This window comes from Panthera uncia, chromosome X (genome assembly GCF_023721935.1).
Source record: "Panthera uncia isolate 11264 chromosome X, Puncia_PCG_1.0, whole genome shotgun sequence".
Taxonomy (NCBI): domain Eukaryota; kingdom Metazoa; phylum Chordata; class Mammalia; order Carnivora; family Felidae; genus Panthera; species Panthera uncia.
The window spans coordinates 119,168,228-119,193,559 of record NC_064817.1 but is presented as its reverse complement, the minus strand read 5'-3'; the positions used below and the strand labels follow the sequence as shown (position 1 = coordinate 119,193,559).

At 37.3% G+C, this 25,332-nt stretch overlaps 1 protein-coding gene across 1 annotated transcript in view; it reads right to left on the bottom strand.

Moving 5' to 3' along the window:
- PASD1 (PAS domain containing repressor 1) overlaps positions 1-25,332 on the bottom strand; it is a 103,895-nt gene that overhangs the window by 26,370 nt on the left and 52,193 nt on the right. Inside the window, 4 exon segments of the mRNA XM_049643306.1 lie at positions 12,421-12,503; positions 15,105-15,235; positions 18,098-18,211; positions 18,635-18,734. Coding sequence (XP_049499263.1) covers positions 12,421-12,503; positions 15,105-15,235; positions 18,098-18,211; positions 18,635-18,734 — 428 coding nt within the window.

The following is a 25,332-nucleotide window of genomic DNA, read 5'->3' as shown; positions in this document are numbered from 1 at the left end:
GCTGGACTGTTGGCTCTCTTTCATTTCTTTTCCTAATACAAAATTTCCCCTTATTGTCTGCTCCATCTGGCTACAGCAGTATCGAGCTGGGGTACAGACACATGGAACCTTCATTAAAATGCTAATTAAAAAACTGACCAAGCAAAATATTCCAGGTATCTTCAAAAACTGTTAAAAAAAAAAAAACCTTTCAATTTACTCTAGAATCACTGAACTTTGACACTTAAAAGACACACATTTTGGGAAAATTGGCAAACCTGGCAAATGAGTCTGTGGTGATAAAATCTGAAAACATGCTAGAGCATTGAAAAAAATAGAAAATGAATTCTTAATAGAATTAATACTACACTAAAATAACCTAGAAGTTTTTCATATGAAATCCCAGAATAAACATTGTTGCTATTCATAAGAACAGTAAACTTTTTGTGACTTTTAACTTCTAACAAATTGCACACTCCTTAAAATGTTGATAACAAGAATATATCCACTAACTATATTTAGGAATGTAACCACTGCATATAATCAATAATAATATATTCATATGAAAATATATCAATTATTTTAATATATAAGGGGTCCAAACTACAACCTTTGAGCCAAAACTGGAAGCAGCATGCTTTTGTGTGAGGTAGGAATGATTTTTGCTTTTTTAAAAAGTTATAAAAAAAGAAAATAATATGCTATGGAGACTTTATACAGCCTGTAAAGCCTAAAATATTTAATATCTGGTCCTTTTCAGAAAACTGTTTATCAACCCTTGGAATATATTCAAAAAGCACATTTCTTAAGACATGCTTTTTGATGAAGCAATGCATTTGGGTAAATTTTGTAAATTGGTCATTTGATGGATTGGTTTGGAATGAATTGGTTTTTGGCAATTTGGGCACTGGAAAAATTGATCATTTGGCAGAAAGATTTCCAAGAATTGTTTTTTGTGAATTCACCTGGAGCTCATCATGCTTTCTCTCAAATGCAAGACTATGGAATAAATAGATATGTCAAAATTTGACAAAAACATAGGCAGGTGAAAAATTTCATTTCTCCCAATGACTATAGAAGCCAATGAAAAACCAAGTCCCACCAGAGAAACCCAATCTTTTCTCACTTGGGAAAGATCTTGATGGACTTGAAGTTGTTTAAGGTCAGAGTCTCCTGCTAACAAAGGGACAGCAAATCCCATGCCCCTCTTTAAAAAAAATTTCAGCATTTAAATATGAAAATACTTTGTGAGTGCTTCCAAAAATGTTTTTTTGGCTTAAATGATCATTTTCAGTCTCAAATTTTTTTTCTTTCCTTTTTTATGGAAGAGGTAAAGTATGATATTTCAGATACTCTGGATAAAAGTAGTGTGCTTTGAATGTACCAGTTTTCTCCAGTAGACTTTCCAATCCAATTTATACTATTGACTATCCTATATTGAAGACCTTGGCAGTTTTTAGGTCTAAATTCTGGCAAAAAGAGTATTTATTTTCTGACCCATTACTACAGGGCCAAAAAGGAATAGAGCAGGGAAATGCTTGCGGTGTGTGTGTTTGTATGTGACCGTGTGTGAGCTAGGAGATAGGCAGAAAGTGAAATAAGATGGCTTGGGAAATACTTGGATCTTCTCCTCTCAGATTCCCTACTCTGGGCACTGTACCTCTCACTGTTCCTTGGCCAAAGTGCCAAGAGAATTGGTGCTCACAAGAGGAAGACTTAAGGTCTCTAAGATGAATGTAGCAAATGCATCTTCCTTTCTTCCTGCTCAAGTCACAGAAATTGATTTTTTGTGGCTTTTAAAATCATATTCTTTGTGTGGGCTGATATGTATTTGATATATCATGGAAAAATCTGAAGCTAATATAGCTAAGCTGATATGTAACCAAACCTACATCATACGGGAAGTTCAGATGATTTTACATATTAGAATATGAAGATTTAAAACAAAATGTTGAGTTTCAAATATTTAAAATATGGGGTCCCTTGGGGGCACCTGGGTTGTTCAGTCAGTTGAGCATCAAACTCTTGATTTCAGCTCAGGTCCCAGGGTTGTGGGTTGGAGCCCCATTTCAGGCTCTGTGCTGAGCATGGAGCCTGCTTGGGATTCTCTCTCTCTGCCCTTCCCCTGTTTACTCTCTCTCTCTCCCTTTATAAAATGAAAATTAAAACAAAATATAAAATGAAATAAAATAAAATAAAAAATAAAATAAATAAAATAAAATAAAATATGGGGTTCCTTTTAAAACTATCTGGCAGGTAATTACTTTTATCACATAGCTAAGAAAACTCAATCTTTGTTTTAGTGATATGTTAACAGACTTGTTTCCAATCACTACTAATACACAACTATAAAGGAACCAAACTCAAATGTTCCAATCCTCATATATTTCAGTGTTTTACATAGGATGGAGTCCAAATGGGAAAATTTCCACCAAAGGCTTACACCATCCATTTCAAAGAAAACATAACTCTCTAAAGCGCCTGTTTGAACTTCTGTAATGTGCTTTTTTGGTTACACCAGTTTTCCACAAACACATCAAAAGAGGAAAAACATCTAACAGCACTCAGTGGTATTTCCTCACTAAAACAGAAAAACAAAGAATGCACAATACTCATAACATTTAGAAAGTACATACAAATCATCAACATGGAAAAAGCCACAGCCTTGTGTCCCCTATACCTCAAAGGACAAGTAACTAAGCAGTGCCCTGATGTCAAAGAATGAAAAGAAAGAAAACACCAAGTAAACAAAAACCCTATTGCTATGAAAATATGGTCAGTAATCAATAATCCAAAAAAAAAAATCAAAGTTTTATCATCTTTAAAAGATTATTGCTATTATTGGCCTCTTATGAACAACATGAAAATATTAAGTAAACAAGAAGGCACCTTTAGAATCTGATTAGTGTTTTGCGGTCTGCCCCTTTCTCAAACATAGAAAAGGCAACATATAGTGTTGATTGGTGAATCACTGGAACATGCCTGGACCTCAGCCTGGATACCAGCTGCTAACACTACCAACATTCATAGGCAGACTGAATGTCAAAGCTACACAGTTCTCCATCACATATTTGTGGAAAATTCATTCCAGGAGAAATTCATAAATCAAACAAGAAACTATAGTAAGACCAGCACTGTGTAGGAAGATATAAAGAGAGTTTGCTCTTTTCCTGCTAACTAGTAAGGCTTTTATGCCAAGCCTTCTAGCACAGGACAGGGTTCTAGAAGGATGCATCTCCTACTCCAAGAGAATGGAGTCTTTGAAGGATTGGAACTGATACCTGATACATGTTTTTATAATTCATCTGGTCCTGTATTTACTTGCATAATTCATTATTTTCATATTTAGATCTATTATCAAATATTTTTCCATTATGAAATGGTTTGAAAACTTTTTTTATGAATTACAGTTCATCATTGTTCAGTCAAAATTATTCCCTTGACATAGCACTTCAAAAAAAGGAAACACACACGACATTTTTACACAGAAAAAACTAAGCAGAACCAACTTCTTTTTAATATAGCCGGCAGCTTCACAGGGCCTGGACTGGGTACATATGTTCATGGTAAGGTTTTACCAAACAGCCCATGTTTCATTTGGCATCTTAGTCTCCCTACTTTATAATACACTCTGTCAATCATTTCCTGAAGGTGATATTCTATGTGTTTTTTCTGTCACTTTCATAGGACTACTACTGAGCCAGTTAGGGAAATAAAACAACAGAGATCAAAATCCAGCATATGTTAAAAGAAAAACCTTTTCTGATATGTCTGCACTGTGTATTAAAGCACTGATAACCTAAGTGTTAGGTGTGTAGATATGAGAAATAATTTTAAATTTGGCCTTATTTTTTTTCATTCTCCATATCAACCCCATTAGTTTTTAATGGTAAAGTGTCATGTGGCTACTCACATGCTTGTATCTTAGAAATCAGAAAGCAAGTTAAGTTAATAAGACAAACTATTTTCTGTATTGAGGGAGGCACAAGTTGAATGCAGTTTGGACACTTCCTTCTTGGAGATTTTGATTCTCTATAAGAGCTTCAATACTCTGTGTAATCCCAAGGCAAAGTGGAGAGTGTCAATGGGAAAGCAGGAAGGGGTAAGCTCTTCCAGCCCAGGTGGCAGGAAGGACTTCTGAGAGGAATTTCTGGAGTGGTGAGGAGTATCTGGACATACAAAATACAGAAGAGAAGGCCATTTTTATCAATTCAGAAAAACAGAACCAAAGGTACAGTGAAAGATTGTAGACACATTTACATGGAATGGTGACTTTATTAGAGTTTCTTCTTCACTTGTCCATCTCCACATTAGGCAGTAAGTACGATGAAGACAGGCACAGGTTGGGCACTGAGAACAGAGCCTAAAAGAGTATATAGTTTTTTTGTGGAACTCAATGAACGAATAGCCCCAAGATAACTATAAATTTATGAACTTCAAAAAGCATGACTAAGGAAAAAGAGCATGGTGCCATGGTAGAGAACCAAAAGTGGATCTAGACGACCAGTAGGAGTGAATCATGGGAAGTAGGGGTGACTATAAATGGACAGCACAAAGAAGGTTTTTAGGGAGTGATGGAACTGTTCTTTATCCTGATTATGGTCATGGTTACATGAATCCATGCCTGTATTAAAACCATAGAACTGTACACCAAGAAAAAACAAATCGATTTTACCATATAATTTAAGATATGCATTGCTTAATAATTTAAATATATATGTCCACAAAAAGACTTGTAAAAGAATGTTCATTGCAGCTCTATTTGTAGTAGCCAAAAATTAGAAATAAATGTCCATCAAAGGAAAATGCCTGACAAATTGTGGTATATGCATAGACCAGAATATTCCTCGGCAACAAAAAGGAATAAACGACTGATACATATGACAGGATGAATCTCAGATGTATTATACTGAGTTTTAAGAGAGCAGATTCAACAGAGTATATGTTATATAGCTTCATTTTTATGAAATTCTAATAAAGCAAAGAAATCTATAGCAAAACACATCAGAATAGTGGTTGCCTCTAGGTCAAGGGTTAACAGGGAAGGGGCACAAAAAGGATTTCTAGTGTGTTGAAAATATTGTATGTCTTGATAGGAATATGGGTCACATGTGTTTATGCATTTGTGAAAGCTCACAGAATATTAAAAATGGATCTGTGCATTTTATTATATGTAAACTTTACCTTAAAATATAAACAATAACCAGCTCAAATGAAGAAGTCTGCTTTTTGCAATGAAGTGAGTTGGCAACCCTAAAACTACTCTCTGTGTGTTCTAGACTTGAGCAAATAAGGAAATCTATTGAGGATAATGGGGCCAAGCATCTCCAACTATTGGAGAAAAGTGTTGCACAAATGGAAACAGGAGGACTAGAATGAACCCTCTGGTACTGGTTTAGATTTGGAGGTATCCATATGAATTCATGGTTTGTATTATTTTATATACACATATACACCTAAGTACACATACACAGAGATGGGTAGATAAGAAAATAAATATAGATATAGGCCTTTATGCCTATGTGTGTGTGGATTTGTTTCCCAGTTCTGAAAGCACTAGAAGTAGACACAGAGTAGTAACAAGGAGCATGACTAGTGCCCAGATCTTGGCTTCTAAATATCTGCATTTAAGAAGCCAGGGTTCCTTTGACTAAGGCTTGGAGAACCAACCGATTTCATGGATGAGGCAAAGAAAGAACTAAATGAGCCTGGAACATCATTAGTGCCAGAAAGTAAGGAATGATCCAAGAATGGTGAAAAATATCAAAAAGACAGAAGAGCTTGGTTGAAAGGGCTGCCACTGGTCGATTTGGGGACAATCCAAGCATTGAAATAAATAATAACAGCAAAGTATTTTAATCCAGTGAATAGACAAATGAATAAATAAATAATGAATGTGAAAAGAAGAGGGAGAGAAAAAGTGGAGAAGAAAGGATAGAAAAAGACAGAGGGAAGGGAAAAGGAGGAGAGAATAATGATAAAGCAAATGCAGCAAAACTTTAATACTTGTAAGCACAGGTAGAGGATGATATATTATAGTAGTAGTTCCTGCCAATATTCAAATAAAAAGTTTAAAAGTTAAAAAAAATTAACAGAGATAAAGGAAAAGAATCCCTGGGATACAAAAAGGTAAAGCAAAAAACATTAAGTCAAAAGAGAACCAGATCCTGTCCCACTTCCTCAGATCCTAAGGCACAGCCTGACATCTTCACTACAGGCTGACAAATGAATAGCATGAGGAGGGAAAAAATTACAATTTTAATTGTCTGAGTAGAACAAGCAGCTGCCAGTATATTTATCCAAAGCTAATTTTCATAAAATAGGTTAATACTCAGATAATTTGTTCCAGATTTTTCACAAGTTTGATATTTATTAGACTTCTTTTCATTAGTGTCTACACCCTCAGTGATTTCAGAGTTTGAGTTTTGAGTACAAACTTACTATGAGCTTTTCAAAAATATTAATAATCAAATTGTTCTTATCAATTATAAATCTAATAAGACAGTCTAATAACTTTATGCTTTGAGATGATCATATAGCTAAAGAAGGAATATGGGTGGGCAATGAAACACAAAATCCAGAAACCTGAGCCTGCTCTCCCTTCTTTTCTCTTCTTCTTCTGTTTTTGTTTTTGTTTTTATGTTTGCCTTTTTAGAACCAGGTCCTATACATACCAACAGGACAAGTTAAATGGAAACCAAGAGACTTGCTCCAGACCTAACAACTACAGCTGCATGAGAATGGGTCCCAACTCCTTTTCTTATCTGTTAGAGGCAGGTGTCAGCATGTGATGGTGTCTCAGGTGGGTGTGAGACCATGGAGTAAACAGACTGAACTCAGACTCTCAATGGGGCCTCCAAGCCATGAATTCCATCATGTTCAGATTTGGCTACACACCCTGTCCTGACCCCAGCAAGGCAAGGTGCACTCTTTGCAGAGAATAGTTTGGGTGTTGATGGATATAGAATCATCTCATAAGGATAGGGGTTTAAAGTTGGCTGGGTTTAAACAGAAAAAGAGGACAACCTTAAATTAACAGAAAAATAAGAGTATTAAAGAAATCACCAGACTCAGACTTCAGATCATGACCATAAACCAAGTTTACATGTAACCCTTTGCACTTAATAATGTCATTATAGCTCAGTTAACGATTTAGTGGAGATCTAAATTATAACTACTCCATTTTGAAATTACTTCTTAATTGATAATAATTTGATTTTGTATAGTATTTTACAAAGCATATAGATATAATTTATTTATCAAAGCAGACAGGCCTCATTTCCTTATCTTATTTGTGATGCACATTCTGCATTAATTATCCTCACCATTTATAGATAATAAACCTGAGACTCAAGGAGGCTTGTCTAAGATCACACAACTTGTAAATGGTCAAGCTGAGAAATAAAACACGAATACTTCAGTTGTTTAAAAATCCCAATACTGTGAGTTTTTTAAAGCATCACTATACCATAAGACCTCCACACTATTTGCCAAAGATGATGGCAGGCAATGTGGAGTAGAATTAGGCAAGTAACTTGCAGAGGGAGAGTAGAGAGCCTTGACTGAGGCTTCAAGAGGCAGTGAAAATGTCGCTTGTGGAGACACAAGCTGGCCACCTTACCTATTACATCACACCATTCAGAATTGCCAATATTGCACCATCTTTTAACCTATAAAAATGTCAATTGCATATGGTAAAACTTAAATCAAATTTATCCTCCCCTCACAACCTTCCCTATCCCTCGTCATTGCTTACCGTTTTCCATTGGCCCTCCTCACCATGTAACCCACTCTGGTCTATTGATTTATGTATTGTCTTTCTCTTCCACTAGAATGGAGCTTTAGAAGTTAAGGATTTTTGTTCACTGCTGTGTCCTCAGAGCCTAGAACAGAACTTCCCCTATAGTAGGTGCTAAATACTTGCTGTATGCATAACTTTCACTGGGACTGGAACGATGGAACCTGTGAGCTAGCTCCTTAGTGGTAAAGAAACACAATCAAATGTGCTGCAGTGATGCACAGGGCCCTTCCCCTGCTCAAGATGGGGTGGACACAAGTAATGAAGTCTGTATAGAATAGTACCAAGGCTCCATATAACAAAACTGTGGTAATGAGAATTACCATACATCTTTACAAAATTCTCTTCACACCTTTGTACAAAATAACTCTTCACTGACACAAGCTGAAAGGGGAATTAGGCAGGAACATTCTTTTTGGTGAAGCTGCTGACAGCTGGAGTCTCCCAGGGACCAATTCCAGCACTGTAGCAGTTTCTGAAGACTGAAACCAAGTGTAAGAGCTATTAGAACCCTTGGAAATGCTTGCTATTTGATATTCCAGTGTTCTTTACTCTATCTGAAGGTGAGAAGATGCTATCTTCATCGACACTGGGCTAATCGTCATAGTCCCCTCCCTATTAATTTTTCTCTCCTCTACATTTAAGGAGAAATTAAAGGGGAAAAAAAGATTTTCTCTCGAAAACATCCTCAATCAAGTACTTCCCAAAGGCTCCTCGAGTTTCCTCCTTGGAATCCCATACTAGCCACAGCTGCTGGAACTGATGTCCTGACAGGAATGAGCCCAGGAAAATCTGGGTCCCAATTCCACTCTACTGTGGAACAAATTGTGTGAGTTGGGCATATCATAATCCTCTATGACTACATTCTGACAAGTCTAAAATCTACCTTATAGATTTGTTTTCAACTAGGTTAATAAACATGAAATCCTATCATGAAGGCTAAAGAACAGAATGCATTTCTACTGAGATGACACTGTGATGGGAATTTGGGTCTTACCTCTACATACATCTGGCCAAACTAAAAGAGTAGCTAGGTATTTCATTCTGCCTCTAGCAGGAGCCAGATAGGAGAGGGCTAACAGTATTCCAGTTTTGGTCTGCCCCTTACGTACTTTCAAGTACCCCTTACTTCTTTGTATCTTCAGTGGTCCAAGCAAACAAGACCTTGCACTCCATTGCATCTGTAGCTTTAATGGAAAATAACCCAACCACTGAGTCCCTCTCCTGAAATGAAAGGTTCTTTAGCCTCAAATCTGAAACATGCAAGGACAATACACCCTCCATGGAAACAGACCCTTTCTTCTAAACATCTCAAATTCCCCTCTTTGTGTTTCTTTCATAAGCATAGGCAATGCTTTCAAGCCTTTTAGCAAAATGATTCTTGCCTTTCAAAGAACATGTAGAATTACCAAGAGAAATTCCCAAACCACTTTGGGAGCTCCAGGTCCCTATGGCCTCTGTGCCTGATTACTTTCCTAACTGTCCTTCAGGCTATAAAATGAAAGCCAGATTACCAATCTGCTCAGGGTGTCTATGAAACATACGAAACCATGACTCTGACATGCCATGATTTCTTCTCCTTATTTTTATTTAAAAATATCCTGAGAACAAGGAAAGAGTCTATGACAAAAACAAGGCAATACTAGTTTGCACTGATTTATAATAATACTGCATTACCTTTGAGAGGTCTCATGGCATGGAATGGATTACCATTTTGATAGGATCAACCAATCAATCAGTCCCTGAGTAGATGTTCATTTCTGCCTACTTGATGTGAAGCTCTGTGCCAGACAGGGACAAGGCTGGCAGGTCCACCTTTACAGACCTCAAGATAGTGGACAAGCCAGGCCCACCAACAACCCATCATGTGAGAGCTGAGGTGTCTGAGAGCACAGCAGTGACCATGGTATTGAAGGAGAGGGGAGGGATGTGAGACATGGGAGGTGGAATTAAACAGAATTTCTTCATCAGATCCATCAACTCTGTCCTAAGTGTCATTTTCCATCTTACTTTCTATATGATAAATAATAATCCATTGCATAATTTTGAAAGAACTTTAGTAATATTTTATGAAAGTACAGAACATATAAAACTATAGTGCATTCATCCACACTGAAGTGATAATATCTTACAATATTAGAAGGGGTTTTAAGCCTCAAGAAAACATTTCTTTTAGGGGCACCTGGGTGGCTCAGTTGGTTAAGCGTCCGACTTCAACTCAGGTCACGATCTCGTGGTCCGAGAGTTCGAGCCCCACGTCGGGCTCTGGGCTGATGGCTCAGAGCCTGGAGCCTGCTTTGGATTCTGTGTCTCCCTCTCTCTCTGCCCCTCCCCCGTTCATGCTCTGTCTGTCTCTGTCTCAAAAATAAATAAACGTTAAAAAAATTATAAAAAAAAATAAAAAGAAAAAAAACATTTCTTTTATATCTAAGTAGATCACTGGTATAGATGTGGTAACTGGCTCGTTTCTGCATCAGAATATTTTTCATCCAATTAAACTCTGCTTAATAGTAAAACACAGGTCTCCTCACTCTCTGAACTCTTACTATCTGAATATTTGCTACAATGATCTGCTGACTGAATTATCCACGTGGTTTGCTGCTGTTGTATCTCAGGTACTCTCCTGATAGGAGAGTGTCTTGAGTTCACATTGTTTAAACATGCCATGTTTTGCAGATATCCTCTTCCCCACATTATTCAGTAAACAGTCTAATAAAGTTGAGTAACTAATGAAGGAAATGGTCAAGCCTAAAAAGTGTAAATAAGCACATGCGCTACAAGGAAAACTGGGGGTGATAAAGCACATTAAGAGAGCTGAATGAGGGGCGCCTGGGTGGCTCAGTCGGTTAAGCATCCGACTTCAGCTCAGGTCATGATCTCATGGTCCATGAGTTCGAGCCCCGCGTTGGGCTCTGTGCTGACAGGTCAGAGCCCAGAGCCTGTTTCAGATTCTGTGTCTCCCTCTCTCTCTGCCCCTCCCCTGTTCATGCTCTGTCTCTCTCTGTCTCAAAAATAAATAAACGTTAAAAAAAAATTAAAAAAAAAAAGAGAGCTGAATGATCATTAGTCTTAAGCTTGGCCATGCACTTGTCCTGTCCCCAACACCTAGGAATCACAGATACAATGCTGAATATTTACAAGAAATTTGAGATCCTGAAAAAAAAAAAAAAAAGCTTTCTGGTGCAAATGAGTGTGATCTTGGCATGAGCGGACTTATCACATTCACACAATTACAAATGCAATCTCATGTTAGCAAGAGTTGTAGGACACCAAACATGTGGAATGCAAACAGACTGCCACTGTGAGCTCTGTTTTCCATCCCATTGCTTTGTGTGTAGCTTCAGACAATGGTTTGCAGCCAAGCACCTCTGAACTCTCCCGCCAGGAAGGGAAGATTCTCCCCCATTCCTTAGATCCAGACACAGATGAATGTCAGACATTTCCTGTTTAACTCATTTCTTCACTAGCTCTTTCTTCCTTACCACCCCCACCATCAAATAGTAACAGTGACCACAGCCTCCAACTCTCTCCTCTCCCACCATCAGGCCTCACATAAACATGTCTTTAATCATAAGAAACCTCTTAAAAATTATCTGGTTTATTTTCTTTTTTGCTAAGTATTATTGGCATGTGGTGCACATCTTTAATACATTATTTTATTATTTATTTACACATGCATATCTACTGTGATATAGAAGGAAATTTTAACACACTCTCAATAATCTATACTGTGCAGTATCTAGTATTATGGTTTTTTACATACAGACTAATGAGTTTAACAAGTATTAAATAACTAGATAGTATTACATACAATTTCTATTTTGCAGAAATCCTTGGTGGATTGTTAAGCAGATACATGAGGGGGTTTAATGATATCTGGTAAACTGGCATTTTCTTGTGAGTTGGGACTGCATTTTTATTTCTTTTTCCACTGAAACTCATGGAACACTGCCTCCGTTCTTTGAAACTTTGTTACCAAATGTCATAAAATAAATTATATTCACAAAAAGAGGGACACCTGTATAATAGCAGTTACCACAATGTGCACTTATTGTTCCACCATTTAAAAGTATTTCTAGAAAAAGTAATCAAATGCTATTTTTAAATGCATTGTCTTAATTTGAAAGTCATTAAATGTCTGCATCAGTTAAATGTGCTCTATAGCTTTTTTTTATGTTTATTTATTTTTGACAGAGAGAGAGAGAGAGAGAGAGAGCATGCGCACGCGCGCGCGCATGAGTGGGGGAGGGGCAGAGAGAGAGGGAGACACAGAATCTGAAACAGATTCCAGGCTCTGAGCTGTCAGCACAGAGCCTGATGTGGAGCTTGAACTCATGGACAGCAAGATCATGACCCGAGCTGAAGTTGGATGCTCAACTGACTGAGTCACCCAGGCGCCCCCTATAGCTTTTTTTTTTTTTTTTAATAAAAAGCCAATCACTTGTACTTACATTCAGTTGGAGAAATAAGAATTATATTAGCTGGGCAAAGGAATTCAGGCTAGTAGATTGCTCTTCTGGATTCAATTGTTTGTCTTTTCATTTTAATGGGAAAATATTTGTACATATCATTTCTTGTTTTAGTTTTGTTGAATAAAAGTATGCCCTAGGTCTCCATCACTTACTTCAGCAGTAGTCTCTCACCTGCACTCTGTAGATAGATGTTCCTCATCTGAGTCATTTATCAGCTGAATATCTTCCCCAGCTTTCTCCACAGTGAAAAGGTCCTGCAGAGAAACTGGCATTTTAGATACTTAAAATGAACTTATATAGTAAAAATACCTGACACATTAGTATAGCACGTAGTAAATTTGGAAGCAATCACATATCCAATGTCACAGCTCATCTGTATATCAATGTGAGAAAGGCACTTGATTTTATAGTCATGAAAACTGAGGATTATAGAGAAGTAATGATTTGGCCTAAGATACACGGCTGGTAGACACAAAACAAAGTAGATCCATCATCTCACAGTTGCACTCTGAGTTTGCTGCACCATCCACTGTGCTACATAGTCAACACTGTGAAAAAAATCTTCCTCCAAAAAGCCCTCTGTTCTCACAAGATTTATTCTCCAAAGTGACCATTAATATGGAACAAATATCCTAGAAACCCAGAGGAAAATTGCAAAAGATCACAAATAGAGATCCTTGTGCCATGAGGGACTCTAGAGTGAAGGACGTGTGCCAAATGAGATTTTCCTTTCTCAGAGGTGGGAGTAGTATATTTTGGGGGTGACTTCCACAATGGGATGTCTGTCTTCATGTGGCAAATATGAAAGCTCAAATCTCAGCTGCCAGAGAGGCATAATGATTGGGGCAATCAGACCAAGCAACTTCCTTCAATTGCTTTTCTGACACTTTTCTTATGGTCTTAAATCTGGGAGAAAAAAAGTGACACATGTCTACTCTAAAATGGAATGTAACAGGGTCTTTCACAGTTTCTGAAATGTGGTCAGTTAAAGTCCACAATCTAAACCATAGACAAGAGTAAAGCAGATCTTTTGCTCTCTCTGGATCCTAATGATAACAATTATCATAATGATAATGATGAGTATGATGGCTGTAATAGCTCACACTTACCAAGTGCTTGCCATGCATAAGGTGCTGTCTTATTTACTTTTCACCACAACTCTAAAAGAAGGTTTTATTATTGCCATATATAGAAAAAGAAACTGAAGCTAAAAGATTTAAGCAACTTGGATGAAGTCCTGCAGCTGGTCTGGATCCAGAGGCCTGTCTTGTAAGGCAGTTGGATGTGTTGTATGTCACAATGTCATCATAATGTTAACATGGCTCTTGATTTGCCCCCCACTCCCACATCACCCAATCCATAGTGTCACCGTCTGACTCAAGTCAGTTCGTGGCACTTCCATTTATTGAGCTTCTCAGGCTTAAAAGCTAGGAGTCATTTCTCTTCTCCCACCCACTTTCAACACATCAGCAAGGACTTTGTGCCCCATCTCCCAACAATAACCCAAACCCATGTACTTCTATCTCCATGACTCCAATCCTAGTCCAAGCTCTACCATCTCTCATGCCACTCCTCTTGCCTGTGCTCTTGTTTCCCAGATTCCATTTCCCACCCAGGAACCAGTCTAATCTCTCAAAAACAATGAAATCAGATCATGTCATGCTGCTTTCCACTATAGCTGAAGTAAAAGTCAAACTCATGATCATGATTCTCAAAGTTCTCCATAACCTGGCTTCTGCCCACTTCTTGTACCTAATTTTCTACTACTCCTTTCCTCTTTCACCTTCTTCTAGTCACATAACAGTACTTGCGCCTTGGAACTCTCTAAGCTAGTTACTACTTCAAGATTTTTACAGCTGCTGAACCCTTTACCTGGATTGCCTTCCTTTCTTTGCTGGGTTGACCTCATAACTGAGGGTCTCAGTTCAAAAGACAGGTCATCAGAGAAAGACCTTCCCTGACCACACTGTCTGAACTCCTTCTTCCCACCAGCTATTAACATATGATTGTTTTATCATCTACATGACACTTTTAAACATTACATGTCTATTGTCTATTTCTTCTAATGCATCCCCAGGACCTAGCATAGTGTCTGGCACATAGTAGGTGCTTAATAAATATGTTAATTAGTGAATAAATATTCATTGGACCTGAATCTATCCAAAGAATTCTAAAGATTGATTTTCCTTTTTAGAGAAAGAATCTGTGAGTGCTACATTAGTAGAACACTAAGTGAAAATTGGTGGTGGATGTGGGAGAGAGCTGCCTCAAAACTCACCTCATGACAGAAACCTTCCTTTGTTCACCTGTCAAAATGGTCACTTCTCTTAATATGTTCCAGCCCTCAGCCCCTGTATACCTCTTTCATATTACATTAAAACCACTTGTTACTGGGGCGCCTGAGTGGCTCAGTCAGTTGAGCATCTGACTTCAGTTCAGGTCATGATCTCACGGTTCGTGAGTTCGAGCCCCACGTCCAGCTCTGGGCTGACAGCTCAGAGCCTAGAGCCCGCTTCAGATTCTGTGTCTCCCTCTGTCTGCCCCTCCGCTGCTTGCACTCTGTCTCTCACATTGTCTCAAAAATAAATAAACGTTAAAAATTTTAAAAAAATAAAATAAAACCACTTGTAAGTGATTGTGTATCTCTTTTGAGTGTGTTGAGATCTCTACTCACGTGCTCACCTTCTGAAATGCAGGAGCTGATCTGTCCTCATTCACTTATCTTAGCACAACCCCCTGCACACATTGGGTTCCTTAGAAATGCTGTCCAGTAGCTGATGGACCAAAGGGGACATGGCCTTTCAAAGGAAGCCCGCAATTCCCCAGTTGGGAAGGCACACACACAACATACTCACCCGTAGAATCTGAGTCCTGAGGATACAAATGGACCCGACCAGATAAAACCGATCCTCCAGAGGAAGATATGTACCACACGATTCAGCAAAAGAGGGACTGGGGAAGAAGCTACTGAAGAGCACCAAAGGCTCTACGGGAGACAGAGACACACATGTGACAATCAAATACAAAGGCAGGCTGTCTACACAAGAAATGAACACCTGACACATCAGTGCACTGTTTGCCAGCCCACTGATAATTTTCAGAATTCTGAGTCACAGATTTTTCCTGCCTTCCTTCTGTTCCAGCTATCCTCCTTACCCTGGTCTCCACCAAAACATGAAGAAGTCATTACTGAGAAATAATTGTTGCAAGTTCAGGGTGATATTCAACTTTGTGTTCTTACTCTGTGGATGGATTTTGTAGTCTTCAAAAGAAATTTAGCTCCCCTCTTTTATATAGGGCACATGGGTATTAAATATGTGTGTAATTTGTGTGCATATGTAGTCAACTGAATGTTTTAAAAGTATACGACCCTTAATTTTCAACACATATGACAAACATATCAGACAACCATTGTGTGAACTAATTTTGATTGTTTACTCATTCATTCATTCGCTATATTTTTAGACCTCAGTATCAAAGAACCGAGTTAATTACACTCTTAGTCCATGGAATAGAATGAACACAGATAAAGTCTCTACTCTTGATTTTTCTGATCCTTCTGCACCCACAGACACCCATTGCCATATACCACTTTTAATATCTAAACTTGTAAAATATGTAGTCTGGTTTTATGTGTATGTGCTTACCACTTACAAAGGTGGCATTGTGCTATAGATCTCATTCTGTTTCTTACTTTTTTCAATCAACATTATGGTTTTAAGATTTAACTGGAGTGCCTGGGTGGCTCAGTCAGTTAAGCATCTGACTTTGGCTCAGGTTGTGATCTTGCAGTCCGTGGATTAGAGCTATGCACTGTGCAGCCTGCTTGGAATTCTCTCTCTCCCTCTCTCTCTGCCCCTTGCCCACTCATACTCACTCTCTCTCTCTCTCTCTCTCTCTCTCTCTCAAAATAAATAAACTTAAAAAAAAGATTTAACCATGTTGTAGTATGTATATCCGAGGTCACTGCTTTCAAAGTTTTCCATATTGCACATTTTTCTCATTTTACTTGCCCATTTCCCTAATAATGCACACCTAGGCTGTCTCCAACTCCCTCCAACCATAAAAAACACTATGGCATATATAGCACATGTCCCCTTAGGCACAGATCTCTCTGTAAGTCTGCCTCTGATATATCTCCACCCAGTGATGAGACTGCTGAGTCACAGGTTAATTAACATAATTTAAGTTCACTCTGTTTTTCAGGAATGCTTCATGAGTTTACATTCCTCTCAACACTGTCTTAGTGTTTTATTTCTCACCTCCTCACCAATATTTGTTTATTATTCACACTTCCTGATTTCTGTCATTCAGATGGGTGTACAGTGCTATCTCACTGGTTTTTAAATCTTTCATTCTTTGCTTACTAGTGAGTTCAAGCATCTTTTCACATATTCGTTGGGCTATTTACCTATGGTTCAAGCCCTAGATGTTTTAATGGCCCCATATCAGTGTTTATGTTAATTTATCAGCCAATAGATCCTGAAACCTTGAAAATTGTAAATTTGGACTCCATATCCACACAACACTGATTTGGGGTTTGATTTCTTGTAAATGACACATATTTTTTTCCATTCAAATTCTGAGGGAGATGGCAAACATTATTCCTCTAGGCCAGTGGACAGGATTTTACTGATCATGTTAAGTTTCTAGGTTTTACGTATTGGTCCTTGAATGAATGTTAGCACTCCAGACCCCAGCCAGCGAAGCCCATGGATGATGCATAACCCACCTAGGCTTCCTCTTATCATTATAGTCTTGTACTTTATACTCTAATTCCTGTCACCCAAGGACTTAACTTTCCTTTAAGCTTGGGTATGCATCAAACTTCTTTTGTTATGTTTTAAAAATTGTTTCCTTGTTTTTGTAGAAGGAAAGAGTCATTCTTACTAGTTCAATCCACCATATTACCAAGTGACCCTATCTTGTGAATTTTACTATTTTTTAAACTGAATATTTAATATAAGTTTTAATAATAAAAGGGATGAAACAAGGATTAGTTGTTTATAATAGGCGCTAGATATTTCTGTAAAAGGTATTCCATTTTTCAAAGGAGTTTCCCCTATTTCCCTGTCTTTTCTATCTTCCTCAGAGCAATAAACAGTAATTACAACTCTCATAAGTAAGCTGCTCTGTTGTATTGGACAGTAATTATATTTATATATTTCAAGTCCTCATCATCTCCAAACCCCCTCTTCCTTTTACTGCACAGTCTCACTGCACTGTTTCACAAAAACATTGCACTCTGCTAAAATTCATAGAGTCTGAACGAAAGCTAGAGGCCCAAGCATTTTTGGATACCAATTTAGTAGCAGTGTCTACTGGCACAAACCTATTTATTTCTAACTGCAATAGAAATGAAAACTACTTCAATGAACAAGCAACTCAGGAATAAGATAATCAAATATAACTAAACATTTTAAATATAAATATTATCTATTTTCTGATTAGTGTCAGGTAAGTATATAAGCTACCTATCCCGAAATTCTGATCTCAGACAAAAAGGTCAGAGACATTTACAAACAAGGTGTTTCATATTATCAGGCCCATTTTTAGAACAATAAGATCCTTTGGAACAATAACTTTAGTCTTTCTTTTTATCAGAGATTTCTGTTGGTCCTTCTTTTGGTAATCCATTTATATCGTCACTCATAATCTACTTTCCCTTTGTTTTTATCATGGAATTCTTTTTCAAAAGTCTGATCAGTGTCTACAACCAAACCGCTATGGTCACAGGGATATAAGAGAATCTGAGGGCGCCGGCAGTGGAAAGGCATTTATGTTAGCAACGAAGGGCTATGAAACACATTAACTTTATCTAAATTAGACTGAAAACTGAATTGCTTACCATTTGAAATATCTTTTAAAGTCAGAATTAATTTCACATATTCATAAGTAGGGTTACTACCACGTTTATCATTTCCTCTCTTTATATGACAGCAAAAGTCAGTATGTTTTCCCACTAAGAAAAAAAAGATACAAAACACATTTACAATGGTATGTTACCATATTCTGCAGGATTATTTCATAAGACCATTGTCTTACTTAGAACATATTTTTAAAAAATATCATTTTCTTTCCATGAACATTAGCTCTGGCATAGCTATCTATGTTGTAGCTCTGGAGTAGAGTACCAGCTAGAACATTATATAACACTAATACAATTATACAAAAGCTCAAATAATCAGGGTTCATGACAAAGAACAAGACTTAATGGAGAAGAAATATTTTAATACTAGAAATATAATTTGTGTAATTGTATTAAGTTAATATATAATCAGCAGCTATATTGGCTCTAAGGTCTTTATTTTTATTACTCCTTTGAGTAGTTGTTACTTGGGTCTTAAAATCTAAGAACTTACAATTTAGGAGACACAATCCGTACCTGAGCTTGACGAAGGAAGTTTGAGAGCAATCTTTCGGTGGACTTCACTTTTCTCATGATCAGGCAGAAGACTTAATAATTTTTTACCCACAATCTCATCCTTAAGAAAGACAGAGAGAATACATTTTGTTACATGTGCTATTACTGTTCACTTCCTCTACCTCCTTACTCCAGTAAGCTTATCATCTGCTCCCCCTCAGCCATCTCATGGTCATACCTATTATACCTCTACAAGTCCCAGTTCACATTACTCCACTCTATGTCCATCACCTCCTACCTTTCCAGTGCACACACACAAGTACCCTACCTCTCCAACAATTACTCCACACGCTGAGACCTCCAGTTCATTCCCATCACATTTTTACTGTGCATTATCTCCTGTAAATTGTCATATCCTACTTTGCTCAGTTCAGATTCCACCATGAATCACTATAAGCACTCCCATGTTCAACTTCTGACATATATGCCTGGGAAAATACCAACTCTGGTTAATTTCAACTCTTCATATACCTTATACCTTCACCCAAGCAACCGCATGTCTATGGCAACCATGCTATGTATTATTTTAAATGGGCACACAGATCTGTGTGGAAATCATTCTTCATTTCCTTAGACAATTCACTCCCTCACTCTTCAGTGCGACTCTTTCTTGCCTTTTCTTCCTTCTTAAAACCTCCAAGCCTTCCTCATCCTCATATTCAGCTGGGGATCTCATTTTTTATTGAAATGTAAAACAAAGGGGAAAGAAAATGTCAATAACTTCCTGCCATCTAATCTACCAACCCATTTGTTTCTGTGGCTAGAGACCTATTTTTTCTCCTATTCCAAGGAATAAGCTTCCACTGAAGTCTAGTGCACTGCCTTTCATCCTCTCTCAACTATTCAAGGACATCATTCCAGAAATTTCCCCCTACCTCCCACATCATTAAGCTTTCCCTCTCTACCAGGTCTTTCCCATAGCATGTAAATGCTATATCAGGGATGCTATAATATCAGTTATCTTAAAAACAAAAACAACACAGAATTCCAAAAATCTAAAACTTTCCTTGACCCTACATTCTCTCCTCTGGCTCTTCTCTGGCATACTTTGGAACAAAAATCTTTGAAAGGAACTATACTTGCTGCCTCTCATTTCTTTAGCTTTCACTCTGCCTTGAAACCACACTAACCAGATTTTTACCCTAACCACTCCACTTTTGTCAAGGTCAAACAGTGTCAAGGTCACGTTGCCAAATCCAATAGTCAATTCTCAACCCTCACTAACATCTCAGCATTTGATACAACAAATCCCTCCTTCTTCTTGACACACTTTATTTATATTTGGCTTCCAGAATACCATACAAATATGGCTATCCTTCTGCTTTGAAGGCTACTCCATCATGGTTTTCTTATCTGGATCTTTCTCCTCTATGTACTTGACACTGGAGTTCGTAGGGCCTAGTCATTAGACCTCTTTTACTATGCTGTCTTTGTGGGCAGTCTCTTTCTGCTGTAGCTCATCAAATACCATCTATCTTTGTACCTCCAGTCCAGACTTCTCCTTGAAGTCTTCTAGATAACTCATCTTAGATGTCTAATAGGATTTCAATTTTAAGATGTTCAAAATAGTGCACCTGAATTTTTCCCTCACAAAGCATGCTACTCCCTCAGTCTTCCACATTTCAGTAAATGGCACCATCATTTACCCTCATGCTTGTCCTTGACTTGCCTTTTTCCTCCTAAACCCTAAACCCAATCAGCAAACTCTGTTGGTAAAACAGTCAAAATGGATGCAGAATCGGTCCACTTTTCACCACATGGGCTAAACCATAATCTCTAGATTGGATTACTGCAACAGCCTTACCTCCTCTCCCTGTATTTATTTTTGAAGCATCCCTGCTCCCACTCCATTCTTCACAGAACAGCTACAATGTTTCATTTAAAACATAAGTCAAGTTTTCCTCTACTTAACATTTTCCACCAGCTACCCAAGTTATTCAGAGCAAAAGCCAAACTAATTTCAATGGCTTATATAGTTCTATGTTCTGGTTCCTTGCTGTTCATTGACTTTAGTCCCTCCCATTTTTTATGGTTGCTCACTGCATTCCAGGTACACTAAACTCCTTGTTCATATCCAAATACACCAAGCAAATAGTCACCTTGGGGCCCTAAAATGCTCTTCATTCAATGTGAAACATTGTTTTCTAGATATTTACAATGATGTTCTCCCTTACTTCATTCAAGTCTCCACTCAAAAGTATTTTAAATAGAACTGATTTCCTGACATTCTCTTCCTGCCTTTTTTTTCATAACACATTCATTACCACCTGACATTATAGTCACATGTATATGTTTATCTGTTTATTATCTGTCTCCCTCAGTAAAATGTAAATAACATTAAAACAGAGACCTTTGCTGACTTATTCACTATTAAATCCTCAACACCTAGAACTCAGCTTGGCACAAGTGAGCATTCAGTAAATGTTAGTTGAATGAATAATGCTGTACCATGCAGCTGAAATATGGTGACACATGGATAAATTGAATATCAGACATTAAGTAATGAGTTTTTAATGTGATAGGAACAAAGTAATAAACAAAGTATTCTTTGTAGCTGAATAATGGTTTTGGGTGATGAACCACAGATTCAAATAATTTTTAAATGAATAATATTAATAATGTACAGTCAAATTCAGAAATATATTTTATGGTCCATTTGTAGAAGCTAGCCTATGAGTTAGCCAATGTTCAAATTAGCAGATTGATCCTGACTCAATAAAAAAAAAAAGCATGGCTTGACTGAGGGCAGAAATATTACCTTAATTTAGCAAACAAAACATTATGAAATTAACAAGCAATAAATTTTGACAATGAAAGTCATTCAATAAGAAATTTACCTCCTAAAAGAAATATAGATATTTTTCATTAAACTTCACTTTTTCAATAAAAATTGTATTATTAGTTTAGTTATGAAACAAACTATAGGTATCAAACCAAGTTACCTCTGGTCAGTGGAAACCACTCATTCATTTATCTAACACATGATTAACAACTGCTCCATGCCAGACACTGTGCTAGGTATATTCACACAAATAAGCTATCATAACACCCTGTGAGAGGAAAAATTATCTCCTATTTTGTTGATGAAGAAATTAAGGCTTGTCCAATTATTGAGAGATCAGAAGTTCAGTGGTAAATTTCATCCCCAAGTCCATCCAAATAACTGTATATCCATTGTTCCCTCCACTCTACCATAGCTGCTTCAAGTCCAATTTATACAAAGGGCAGCTGATTTGCTACTGGGACAGTTTCTGCATTTTGGACACTCTACATGAAGCAATTTATCAATTTCTTTTTTTTTTATTGAGTACTTATGAGGGTTAAACATGATGATCCTGATATGAATTCTAATTTTAATGAATACATAATTCAGTAGAGCAGATCAAAGTGTCATGGCTCACCAGTTCTTTCATCAGTAGAAGAATAAAGGACAGCACTGTCGCATCAAAGAATTCAAAGCGAGCAGACTTTTGATAGTGTACATCCCCTTGGATGGAAATACTGGCAAAGATTTTCTTATTAATTAACTACATTCTTTAAGGACAGTGATAGTCACAATGAATGCCTTAGAACTGACCACCAACTAAAAAAAGGTGAATGTAACAATCATTCCAGTGTAACTACTCCATAGTTAAAGGGCAGAGATCTGAAAACATTATCAACACCATGTTATTTTTATAAATCTTTAGCATTTGCTCTTCTTATTACACAAGGCAGAAAGATCAAGGCACTTAAAGCTTAAATAAGCAAAGATAAATACCAGTGAAAAATTAAAAAGTTTTTTCAAAAGCCAAGTTTGCAAATACTTATTAGTTGTCCCACAAATATTAGAGTGGTGAGTCTCAGTGATGTCAAAAAAAAAAAAAAAAAAGTAAAGGAATTTGCTCCACTCCATGACATTTATTGAGAATCCAGGCAAGAAGTGTCTTTTTGTTGGCAGAGACATTCACATTAAACATGCATTAGAAAACTGTTCAACTATATAGGGCACAGGGAAGTATAAGAGCCTCTGCATGAAATTCAGACTGCATTTTGAATCAAACAAGACTCATCACGAGTAATTCTCTACTATGCTGTAAGCTTCACAGGGAGAAGAGAGGAAAATTCATCACAATTATCATGAACTAACTATATACCTATATTCAAAACCTGCTAAAGTTTCTTAATAATTCAATGCTGAGAAACTATTTCCAGAGGAAATGTGTTTACAATTTGTTTAAGAATTGTCAAAGAGAACAACTACATGTAAATTCCCAGTTTTAATTTTTTTCAGGGGGTAGTGATGAAGTAGGGTGAGTAGGAGAGCAGGCTGCTAGGAAGTACAAGTTACTACTACAAGTGACTGCAAGTTTTTCCAAAGGAAAAACTATCAAGGAAATAAATGAGTGGGAAAATACAATGGCAAATTTCCGATATAAATTTAATACCATGATGATGATAGTAGACCTCATTTCGGTCACAATGGTATGTGTTACAACATCATATCTTGGACTCCTCATATCTTTTTGTCACACCCCCATCCAATCCATCAGCAAAACTTATTTTACCTACAAAACACCGATGGCTTCCACATCCACCTTACTGCAATTCATCACTATCTAATAGCCTGGATTAATGCAATAGCTTTCCAAGTGGACTCCCTACTTTCATGTCTGCCCCCATAGCTTATTCTTTTTTTTAGTTGCAGTATACTTAACATACAGTGTAATTTTAGTTTCAGGTGTACAATACAGCGATCCAACACTTCCATACATCACCCAGTCCTCATCTCAACAAGTACACTCCTTAATCCCCATCACCTACTTCCTCCCTCCTCTCTCGTGATCATCAGTGTGTTCTCTAGAGTTAAGAGTCTGCTTCTTGGGGCACCTGGGTGGCTCAGTCGGTTAAGCTTCTGACTTTGGTTCAGGTCATGATCTCACAGTTTGTGCATTCGAGACCCGCATCCAGTTCTGTGCTGACAGCTCAGAGCCTGGAGCCTGCTTCAGATTCTGTCTGTCTGTCTCTCTCTCTCTCTGCCACTCCCCTGCTCACTCTCTGTCTCTCTCTCTCAAAACTAAATAAATATTTTTTAAAAAGTCTGTTTCTTGCTTTGCTTCTCTTTTATTTTCCCTTTGCTCATATGTGAGATTTAAGAAACAAAATAAATGACCCATAGCCTATTTTTTAACACAGGAGCCAGAGTGACCCCCTCCCAAAAAAAAAGCTCATAATTTCCTTCATCTGCTCCAACCCCCACAATGGCTTTCTCCCATCTCAGAGGAAAAGACAAAGTGATTACAATGGCCCAAAACAGGGTAGACCTCTGCTACTGCTCTGACCTCATCACCTCCTAGTACTTCTCCTTTTGATCACAGCACTCCAGTCACAACAGCCTCTCTGTTGTGCCTTTTCCATACCAAGCACATTCTTGTCTTAGTGCCTTGTCACTTGCTTTTGATTCTGCCTGGAACATATTTGCTCCAGTTATCTACATGACTCACATACTCACTCCATTCAGGTCTCTGTTCAAATGTCCCCTGATAAGGCAGGTCTTCACTAACCCCACATTTGCAAAACCCCACCTCAAGGAATATTTTTTCCACATTCACAGATGAGAAACTAAAGCTCATGTAGTTATTAAGTGATAGAGCTAAATTTTAATCTTCAGATTGTCTGATTTCAGAGAACAAGTTCTTTCCATCCACCATGCTAGCAGTTTACAGTTGCCCAAGAGACAGAGGTGTCTTGATATTTAATGAAATTGTAGCTTCCTGGAGCCAGGAAGATCCTCTAGAAATGGTTTTGTCTCTCCATTAATATAAGATGGGTGACTTATAAAAATGAAATTTTTAATCAAAGCCTGGGAAAAATTTCATGTTGTTACAAATTAAGAAGAGTTAGGATTTAATGAAGAAAAGTGTGAACTTATGCCTCAGGTATAAGTCCTTTTTAACGAGATTATAAAACTCCATTCTCATTTCATGTTTATGTACAGACCTAATATTAATAGCTTTATTTTTAAGTATACCCATCTCTGGTAATCAAATCGATGGCTTAAGATTAGTCATTCAACCCCATGTCCCAGATACCTCTACCTTAGGGTAAGTCTGTGTGTGTGCATGTTACCTAAAATGCTTAAAGTTGAAATATTCTCTTGAGAGTGGAAAGTTTGAACCAAACTACATAAAGAAACAAGGATAGCACGACTAAGACATTCACTGTGCAAAATCCTCACAATAGGAAAAGTTCACCTTTCCTTTCACAATGACCAATTTGGTTTAAGTAATATCTAATATAAGACTTTGGGAAGATTTCTTGTCTTCACTATAACAAAACTTAATCTGTCATGGATCATACTCATACAGTCTTACTTTTAATATAGATTTAATAAGACCATTCCTCTTCCATGATATAAGTGCTCTAAAGTCTAATTCAATGAAAATCTCTAATATTTGTATTTTATTCAGCTGTTTTGGCATCCTACACATATAAGCTGAATTTGAAAATGTGAACTGTTCTCTAAAAGAAATAAAACAGAATAAGAAAAAAAGATATTGATCATAGTATCTTCAAATAAAGATAAAAGAGTAGAAAAGTTCTCTAAGCTTCCAACCGGGCCTTGCAACATGTTGGCTGGAATAGCATAACTAGTGGAATAAGCTTTGAATCCACTTTTA